Source organism: Nicotiana attenuata, unplaced genomic scaffold (assembly GCF_001879085.1).
Source record: "Nicotiana attenuata strain UT unplaced genomic scaffold, NIATTr2, whole genome shotgun sequence".
Classification (NCBI taxonomy): Eukaryota; Viridiplantae; Streptophyta; class Magnoliopsida; order Solanales; family Solanaceae; genus Nicotiana; species Nicotiana attenuata.
The window spans coordinates 169,208-180,197 of NW_017671989.1; the positions used below are offsets into that span (position 1 = coordinate 169,208).

The 10,990-nt window shown below is 32.8% G+C and overlaps 1 protein-coding gene across 2 annotated transcripts in view; it reads right to left on the minus strand.

Annotated features, from left to right (window-relative positions):
- Positions 1 to 9,038: 9,038 nt before the first annotated feature.
- Positions 9,039 to 10,990, minus strand: part of LOC109211207 (WAT1-related protein At1g09380-like) — a 4,334-nt gene continuing 2,382 nt past the window's right edge. For both annotated transcript variants that reach the window (XM_019374710.1, XM_019374709.1), the window contains 5 exons: positions 10,638 to 10,754; positions 10,202 to 10,451; positions 9,955 to 10,110; positions 9,624 to 9,775; positions 9,039 to 9,492 (listed from right to left, as the gene is read on the minus strand). In XM_019374710.1, the coding sequence (XP_019230255.1) occupies positions 9,294 to 9,492; positions 9,624 to 9,775; positions 9,955 to 10,110; positions 10,202 to 10,451; positions 10,638 to 10,754 (874 nt within the window). In that variant the 3' untranslated portion in view covers positions 9,039 to 9,293. The remainder of the gene's footprint in view (positions 9,493 to 9,623; positions 9,776 to 9,954; positions 10,111 to 10,201; positions 10,452 to 10,637; positions 10,755 to 10,990) is intronic.

Genomic DNA, 10,990 nt, shown 5'->3' on the forward strand with positions numbered 1-10,990 from the left:
GGGCTGTGCTTTGGCGGTCCCGTGCCAAACGGTCACGGGCTTCACGGGCCTAATGGGTGGAACCGGCCCACTGTGGGCCTACGACCACATGGTCCCGGGCTAAATGGGCGTGCCCACGGGCCTAAGTGTTCCGGGTCTTTTTTTTTGTAATTTTTTATCTAAGACATTTTCTTGTAAATTATATATATATATATATATAATTTCTTGTAAATATATTATAGAATTGTAACTTAAATCTTCTAAAGAGCAATTAAAATACAAAAAAAATTGCAAAGAGATATTCAAGGGAATGCCTTATAACTTTTATTATTACGACATTAACAAAAATGGCAATATCTTTCTTAGTCTTCCTCCCGCCAATGGAATGAGCACAAAAAGGTGCTAATACCACCATTAAAAGGAAAAAAAACTAAAGAAGATGTGCCAAAGTACAAGTTACACCACAATCTACATAGTATCTCTAACAAATTTCATAAATCCTTCAAGGTTCGGAGGAAGTTCCGTTGGTGGTGGCGGAAAAGAAGCTTGTTCATCACCGCTTCCGGGCGAAGCAGCATCCTTCGCACGTTCTGCTATCATTTCTTCATAAGCTTCGTCTATCTCCGGTTGTGATTCTGCAAGTCCAAAATTTCTTCTTTCCGAGCGGATCCAATCTCTGAAAAGTACTGATTTTTCCAAGCTATCCCTCATAGATGCTCTATGATCGCTTATTTGAAGTCTTGCTTGACTGAAAGCGCTCTCTGATGCCACTGTTGAAGCTTGAATACATAAAATATCCCGAGCCATCCTTGAAAGAACCGGAAAATATTTTTCTCTGGCCTTCCACCATTCTAAAAGATCAAAGGTGCCGTCTGGATTCTCCTTTTCAAGGCCCTGCGACAAATAAACTTGAAGCTCATTTAGATGTGAAGTATCATCAATATTATCACCTTGAGAACCCCTGAACTCCGTCCAAGAACTAAGTATTTTTAGGCCCGCGTTCTTGTAGATGATTGTGAACTAGATGAAGTAGGAGTTGGAACATTTGGTCTAGCATGATCTAAGGCAAGTTGATAAGCATTATAAATTGTTTGAGCATTTATTTTAATTGAGGCTTTTGCATCTGCTAGTGTAGCAAATTCCTCATCTGAAAGATCTAAAGCCTTATAAATATTTGAATACCAAAAGTGAGGACCTCCTAATTTCATGGTAGGATTTAACATGGCAGCAACACCATAAATAGGGGGATAGGGAAAAAATATTTTTTAAACTTTTCTTTCATTACATTTATAGCAAGTTGATAAAATTTTCCACCCTCTGAAAAATCAACAAACAAATCACATAGTGCTGCAATATAAACTAAACAGTTTGAAATAGTAGGATAGTATTTCCCAGATAATTCATTTGTAGCTTGATGAAATTGTTGTAAAAAATCTATAAGAATTTTTACATTATTCCAATCTTGATTTGTAAGGATTTCATCATCATCCTCACCACCAACACGAGCATTAAACGTTGCATTAATTGGGTTTCTATATTCATATGCAACAACTAAACTTTCGTACATATAATTTTATCTAGGAACCTTTCGTACATATAATTTAGGAACCTTTCTTTCTCTAAGGCCAAATTCATCACATTTTTTAAAATACTCTCTAAGTCTACTTCTACGGTTTGAATAAAAAGCCAATTAAGAGCCATTTTAATCTTTTCAATTTCTAAATTTAAAATTCTCATACCATCACCGACGATTAAATGGTAAATATGACAAATACATCTAACATGGAAACAATTACTAAATGCAGGATTTAGTTTAGTTGTAAGTAATTCTATAGCATCAGTGTTACCAGAAGCATTATCCATACAAATTGACATTATTTTATCTCTAATGCAAAAATATCTACAAATATCTGCAACTGTTAGCAATAAACTTACCTGTGTGACGTGAATTAATTATTCTATAAGCAATAATGCGTTTTTGCATTTTCCATTCTTCATCAATCCAATGAGTAGTTACAGTAAGATAATCACAGTCATTACCACTTCTACCAATATCAGTGGTAATAGCAATCCGACAATCTATATGAGTAAATAAATACCGCAAATATTGTTCATATTCATGTTTATATTTATAAATATCGCTCTTTACGGTTGCCCGAGGCCAACCTTTATAAGTAGGATTAAAAACTCTTCTAATATAATGCACAAAGTGAGGGTTAGAAGGAAAGCCATAGGGTAAGCACATAACAGTAACCATTTTTGCTAATTCTTCACGATCTTTATTTGGATCGTAATATAAAATGTCACCGGTCACAGTGTTAATTCCTGGTTGAACTAGATTTGAACTTGTACTAGGGTTAACCGTAGTATCTACACTTGTCCCCTCTAGCTGCGCTTTCATTTGTAAAAATCTAGCATTATCTCTAGGGAGTGTCTTTATGTGTCTAGTCAAACTACCCGTACCGCTACGGTCTCCAGTAAATTTATGCGCCAGCAAACCCCCACAAGTTTTACACTTAGCCTTATTTTGTTCTCTTAATTGAGTAAAAAAGTTCCAAACAAGTGATGTTTCGGGGCATTTAGAAGGTTGTCTATTAAAAGTAGGGGTTTCTACAGGTGGCTCGGACGGGGCATCAGTTGGGTTATTAGCAGGGTTTAGTAGGTGTATCATCTAAATCCGGTTGGGTTTCATCTACATCATCATTTTCCTCATCATTTTTAAAGATAGTTTCATTAGGATAAAGAGCATTCATGACTTCTTCATTTAATTGTTGACCTGGTGCAACATCATGGCAAAATTCACTATCGGAAAATTGAAAACAAGGGTTATCACTATCAAGAATAATAGGTGGAGGAGGACGGGTAACAGGTCTGGGTCAGGGAGCCGGGGGAAGGGTAGTAGCTTGGCGACTAGATTCACCAATTTTAGATTTTCCCTTACCACCAAACATTTTTTCAAAGAAAAGGCCATATTAATTATAATTATACAAACTAAAACAAACAAAACTATATTCTTAAAACATAAGAGTTGGAACGAGTTTACCTAATTGACGAACAACTTCTTGAAAATTGAAAATCGTTGAAGACTTGAAGACTTTAATACTTCAATTCACAAACTTCACAATTTTTCACGAAATTGCAATAATAAAGTAAGCAATTATAGAAGAAAATTAGATATAGATTGAGAGAGATTGATGAATTTGTGAGTAAAAATGAAAGAATGAGGGGGTATTTATAGTTGAGAATTGGGAAAAAGTGTAATTATATAAAGTTTGGGGTTAAAATAAAGTTTGGGGACCAAATGGCTATTTTTTAAACTCCCAAACGGTTAGAATTTGATTGCCAACGGCTAGATTTTAAAAATCTGACCGTTGGTCATTTTAAAAAAAAAATTAAAAAAATAGCCGCTGAGGCCCGTTTGGCCCGTTAGGCCCGGTTGAACCAGCACAGGCCCGCTTGCCGGTCCCGGGCTTAGCGGTCCCGGGCTCGTGGGCTATTTGGGTAGGACCGGCCCGCTACGGGCTTAATGCACCATTTGAGACCGGCCCGTTTGGCCCGCGGTCTCGGGCCGGTTCCGGGCTGGGCCCGGCCCACAGTACACTCTTATATAAAGGGAACCACAATCATTTGTAAAGATCATGTAATGATTGGCAAAGAATATACTCTCTACTTTTCGCTCATTGTTCATCAGAATTGACCTTTAACTTTATTGTTCTTGGTTCATCTCGAGGTCACTAAGCTCGAGGTCGATACTGCTAAGTGTTAGGTTTAATTCACTTATTTCTTTCATTTATACTTAATACTTCCTGATCGTTAGTTGATATTGAGCTACATCACATATTTTTAAAACCACAAATCAAATTTAATTATTACTCGTATTTTCAAGGTAAACATCTTTTCTGCAATAGCGCATGAAATATATGCACAATATTATTTCGTGCATTATATATACAATTGTTGACCTTTTTTTAGTACCTATTTTGGTCATTTGAGTTTACTTTATTGTTATTTAGGTTCCGGTCTAGAATACTTGTAATGTATTTTCCTATACGTTAATTTTAGTCCAAGAAAGTTAAGAAATGGATGTACCCTCCTTAGGAACGTAACTCCACCATCGACGGAAGAAGTGCTTTATCAATGATTTTCTTTCTTAATTAGTTTGAGCACTCTATATACTACTGTAGGTACAATTGCACACATTTTTCAGCTTAAATCATATGCTTATAAGTGTGTGCGTGTGTGAGAGAAAGAATTATATAATAAAGAGGAACTTTCAGAAATCACTATTATTTAATGGCTATTAATTTCTTATAGCTACTATTTAGTTGTTAGGCGACTGTATTCACTGTATTCGCGTTACTGTAATTCATGAATATAGTAGCGGAATTTGCCTAAAAAAATAGGAGAATCCAGTTGTGAGACTGTATTCGCTGTTTCCGCGCTACTGTATTCATGAATACGGTAGCGGAATTCACCTAAAAATAAGAAAATCCAGTTGTTTAATAACGGAAAGAGGATCAATTATCGTGTATCACTCCTAATTTAACTCAACAAAATTAATTCTACATAAATTTTGTTGCTACGTGACTATATTCGCTGTATTCGCTTTACTGTATTCATGAATATAGTAGCGAAATTTGCCTAAAAATAGGGGAGTCCAGCTGTGCGACTATATTCACTGTATTCACGCTACTATATTCATGAATACAGTAGCGAAATTCGCCTAAGAAATAGGGGAATTCAGATGTGCGACGGTATTCCCTGTATTCGCGCTACTGTATTCAATGAATACAGTAGCGAAATTCGCCTAAAAATAGGAGAGCCCAGTTGTTTAATAACGAAAAGAGTATCAATTAGCGTGTATCACTCCTAATTTAACTCAACAAATCAATTCTACATAAATTTCGCTGCTACTGTGTTATATTTCATGTATTTGTGCAACTGTATTTATAAATACAGTGAACTAATAAAAAATATATGGTGTATATCGTTCTACTCAATTTGGTTGTATACATTGTATTCAATTCATAGATATTCATTATTCACTATTATACATTATATTCAATTCATCGTATTCAATTCGACCGTATTCAAACAACAAAAAATCACAAAACACAATGGATATTTGGCTATATTCAAAAAATACAGACCTTCGAAATTCATAAATACAGGCAAAAATGTATTTATATAAAAATACAATGTATTTGAGTATATTTGGACAATCATACAATATATTTGTATCATTATATGTGACTAAAATAGCAAAGAAGAGAAGAAAACTCGGCAGAGATGGCATTTTTCGGCCAAGCAAAATACTGTAGTATTAAAACTAAAAATGGAGACAAACAAAAATCCGGAAATCAAATCTTCTCCGACGTAGCCATAGCTAGATCTATTCGCCTAATAGGATGAGCCAATAGTGGATGATGACGCCGACGACGATTCCGACAACGACCACGATAATGATGCCCCCGATTCTGCTGATTTGATGAAGAAGAGAGAGGATTGAGAATCTTGCTGAGAGAGAGAGAGAGAGAGAGAGAGAGAGAGAGAGAATATAATTGGCGTATTTCATGCCTCAATGATAAGTATAAATAAATACACATTTTGCTATAAAATAGAAAAGATAACTATAAGTAATAATATTTAAAAATTATTTTGGTTTATAATAAATTGGGTGTAATAGTTTGCTATAGGAGATAAAATTTCCTTTCATAATGTAGGAACTAAAAAGAAAATTTTTGAGCCTTATGCAAAATTGGGTTACAGATCGAAAATTGGCATCCTATAACAACTCATAACTGAAATTGGCAATTTTTTTAGCATTATATTAGGTTTGGCAAAGATAGCCCCAAACAATTGGCATTATATAGCCAAAAAAAAGCTACTCTCTTTTATATTATCTCTAAAAAAAATTACACGCTTATTTTGGCTTCCGTCCCCCTTTCTCTCCTTGTATTTCTTCTACTATCTCTTCTCTTTTGCTCTCATAGTTTAGCGAAAATTCTTGCAAATTATGCAAAAAAAATCAGTGGGATGAAAAGGTAAGGTTGGTCTCATATTAGAGAATATCAGAAGCAAAAACTAAGAGAGAAAAAATATATTTCAACTTTGTTTTTCTTCTCTCTCTTTTTTTTTTTGGTTGGATTGTATGAGTGGATGTGATTGAAATTGGTTGAAAATACCTAAACGAGGCTATATATAAAATTTGGGCAAGATTAGCAATAAGTAAGACAGAAAAAATATATTTTAACTTTGTTTTCTTCTCTCTTCCTTTTTTTGGTTGGATTGAATGAGTGGGTGTGATTGAAGGATATATACAAAATTTGAGCAATATTAGAAGTGATTTAGACTGGTTTCAGGTAAAAAACTAGACCTAAAAATCCAACTACGACATGTGTATATCACGTTGTATATCGTGTACATCAGTATATATCACACACACATTTTTAAGGACGTCTATGTATATCACTGTGCATATCGTGTATACAACACAATATATTTATGGACGCCCGTGTATATCACATTGTATATCGTATATATAACACAAATTTTCATGGATATACATATATACACATAATATACATGAGATATCACTGATGTACATAGAGATATACATGGGTTACAATGAGGGATACACATGTGGAGTCGTCTTCAACTTGAGTTTTCAATCTGAAATGTGTTATACAAAGAAGGAAAATAAAATTTTAATAATTTTTTTTATACACATTATTATTATGTTATACACAATGATATACAAATATTATAATTATTACTTATTGATCAAAAAAGAAAAAGAAATTTTTTGATATAGCATGTTTAAGTTCTAAAATTTAAAAATAATAAATATAATTGTGGGAGTAAATAATATTTTGGTATACAAAGAAAATTAATTTTGATATACACAAATAAGAAAAATAAATTTATGATATTTATTTTGGTATACACATGTCCGATGTGCTACACACTATGATATAGAAATAATATAATATTTTTATTGTAATATGCATTTATATAAAGGCAGCAATAACTATATTCATAATTTTTTATTATTGATATACAAAGAATAATATTATTTATATACAAAGAATGAAAATAAAATTTTAATATACATGTTGATATAGACAAAGAAGGAAAAAAAGTTGTGATATACATATTATTATTGTGATATACATTTATTGGCTATTTGATGCCAATATCTATAACTAGGGCTATTTTCTGCCAATTATATGGGTATGTTGTTATACCATGCCAAAACCCCTTAGAAATCCTATCTCCTCAATGGCCCAACAATAAAACTCAAATGGCCCAACATCTTAAACTCTTGGCCCAAATAAATAAATATTAGTAGATGAGATTTTTTCCTTCCTATACCATATATGAAACTTTATTACCGAATATGTGCATAGTTTTTAATTTACCCGCCATGTTCACATTTTTTTTACAATTATTATACCATTCATTAAATACTAATTATTAGTAGCTGAATCTTCCTAATTAGGCGCGCTACAAATCGGGAACAGAATATTCTAATTGATTTAGCGACCTTCAGATCAAATTTGAAACGGAAATCCTTTATCTTCAATTTAAAATCAAATTACATAGACTCTTTTCTGCAAAAACTCCGTTCTTCGATATTTTTCCTTAAGCTACAAATCAAAAAAAAGACAAAATCGTCAACAAATTCGAATCAAATTGTAGAAATCAGTTCTGCAAAAGCTCTGTTCTTCGTCTTTTTTTGTTAATCCAAAAAATCAAAAAAGCGACAAAATATTGAACAATACCTCAGCAACGACAAATTGTAGATGAAGAGAAAATTTTGTAGTCAACACTTTTTTTCACATAGATTGTAGTTTAATTGTAGTATAAATATAGTAATTATGTAGATACCCTTACAAATAATACTGCTTTATACATACTTAAGCTGATTTGTAGTATATTTGTAGAATTTTTGTAGAAAATTTGTAGATGAAGAGAAAAATTTTGTAGTCAACATTTTTTCAACATAGATTGTAGTTTAATTGTAGTATAAATGTAGTAATTATGTAGATACCCTTACAAATAATACTGCTTTATACATACTTAAACTGATTTGTAGTATATTTGTAGAATTTTTGTAGAAAATTTGTAGATGAAGAGAAAAATTCTGTAGTCAACATTTTTTCAACATAGATTGTAGTTTAATTGTAGTATAAATGTAGTAATTTTGTAGATAATCATGAAAACAAATATTGCTTTATACATCCTAAAACTGATGTGTAGTTTTCCTTTTCGTTTGACTTGTTTGGTGTAGAAGTTTCTCCAGCATCTACATCATGTTTTTGTTTGGTTCTCATCTCGGCTCTGATTTGTCGGGGAGAGGAACTATGAGTAGTCTCTGCAATTGCATGTGGAGATTTGCCATGCTTTTTGGGTGATTTTGGTGATAACACACCCAAATCAAATGAGGGTATATCAGCTACTGCTGATTTTTTAGGACTGTGTTTCGAAGCTTTGTTGTTCTTCATTGATGAACTTCAACTGGAGTAAAATGGGGAACCAACTTTGTTGAAGGGTTTCTTCAATTTTCTATGAATTTAGAGGGAGAATTTGGTTTCAGAAGATGGAAAATGGTAAAAAGAACGTGGGTGTGGGTAAAACGTGGGTGGGGCTGAGGGGTTAGGAGAGAGAAACGTGGGATGAGTGGGGATACTGGAATATACAGATTCCTTTAATTAAGGAGTAAAAAACGTACAATTAATTATACCCTTAATTAATTATGGTATAGAATTGGTAATTTGGTATACTAAGTGTAATTAAGTCAAACCTTAAACATTGAGGGTAATAAGGTTTCCTATGTGGCATAGGAATGTAAAAATCTCTTAGTGGATCTTATGGCCCAAAATTTATAGGAGTTAATTATCGGAAAAATGACATTGTATAGCCACTGTAAAAATAATAGCCGAAAAAAAGTATAAAATTTGTATATATTTTTTTTTATATAAATTATGTATGTTATATACAAAAATTATACAAATTTTATATACTTTTTCGGTTATATACAAGTTTCTGACGCGGGCTAAAAGTGATAATACCCCTTAATTATCCACAAATCAATACATAAATCGTGGCCCAAAGTATTAACACTGAAAGGAACAGCAAAAATACATTGCATTGATTTAATGTTCTATTCTCGAAGGGATTGGTAAACACATACATGCATTGACTTTAATGTTCTACTCTGCAATGCACTCTGCTACATCAAATGACAAGGTAATGGTCATTGAGTATGATCGACTGGCAAACAATAATGAATTTTGATCATTAACACTAAATCATATCTTGCTTTGGGCATTTGTGAAGCTCTGGTTTGGATTGACATTTGTCTTTTCTGAGAATTGCAATTCCAAGCCAATCTTGGTCAACTGGTTCTTCTCTTTTAATACCTTCTCCTCCTTAACATGACAAATCTCTTTTTTCTTCCCCCACAAAAAACCATAGAGTCCGATAACAGCCAAGATTGACCCCACAATTCTGGTCAAAGTGCACATAATGTGGAAAAAAAAAATAAGACTAGTCAATTCTAAGATTTCATTTATATAATCGTACCATTAAATAAATAACTGGCAATTTTTTAAAATCTTTTTGTTTGAATTTCGACTTACGTTCCAAAGTATAACTTCTCACCAAGCAATGTCCAACTGAGAAAGGCAGAAATGACTAATAGCAAAGGGAGGAATACAGAGACATATAGAGGTCCTTTTCTTTTTATGCACCATGTCATCAAATAGAATGCTAGTGCCGAGCTTATAATTCCCTAAGATAAACAGAAAATAAAAGATGTGTAAGTAATAATATTATGCGACTCAGGAAAAATTTCACTCATTATTATTTATCCACGCTAGACATTCAACTTTATGAAATCTTTTATTTTTTCAATTCTTCAAAAAAACAAGAATATGAAAAGTAAAAAATATAAACACGATATGTACTTACGTTATATAGAACTGAAATAGCTCTAATGGGGTTCAAGGACCAAGCAGTTTTGTCACGATTAACACAAACTGCAACAATTACACACTCCAAGCTAGCCATGAAACACATCAAAGTTGTGCTTGAGTATGGAGCTGCATACCTCTCATTCACTCTCGGCTTAAGTACATCAACAACAAAAAAAATTAAGAAGAAAACAAAACTTTATTATAGGAGAAAGATTGAAATGCCAAAAATATATATTACGTACTTGTATGATTAACCATAAAGAGTAAACGATAGTGCTGATTATGACTAGAAAAGGTCCCAGGAAGAAGTTGCCATGGGTATTAGCTTCAATATTTTTGCTTGTTTGTTCTGAATATTTCCAGTGAATTCTTAATTGGCCAATCACCACTTTCCCATGATATAATGATAGCAACATAGCTCCACAAATGCATAGTATTGTTCCCAACACTTTGGCTTGTCCTGCTTTAGTTCTCAGCCCTACTTTTTCAAGCCTAATAATAAATTAAAACCTTCTAAATTAGACATTTTTCTTTAAAAAATATTCATATTTACTCAAAAGAGTATAATTAAAAAACGGAGTTAAGTATTATAGATATACTGTCAAAATGTAATTTGACATGTTAATTATGGCGTATTATTTATACTTATTTTTAAGTGATCTGATGGTGTAGATTTACCCGGAAAGGACGGCAAGAAGGAATGTAATTGCTGGGACTAAGTTAGCAAGTGCCGTTGTAATAGTTGCTGTGGAATTCTTTAATCCGATAAGATATGTCATTTGCATTGCAGTTACCCTGCAGTATATATTGCAAACGAAAAATTATACTAGCACTTATAGAAATATTTCCCTCATTAAAAATGAGCAGTTCTAGTAAGATTTGTAATATAAATACCCTTACACTTTGTTGAGATATAAGGCGCCATTTTAGGATTCCATTTCCTAGTACAATAAAAAATGAACTCCTACCTCAATCATCTCTTCCAAATTTATGTTCCAATATCTTCTTGTCATTTCTCCCCACACCCTCCT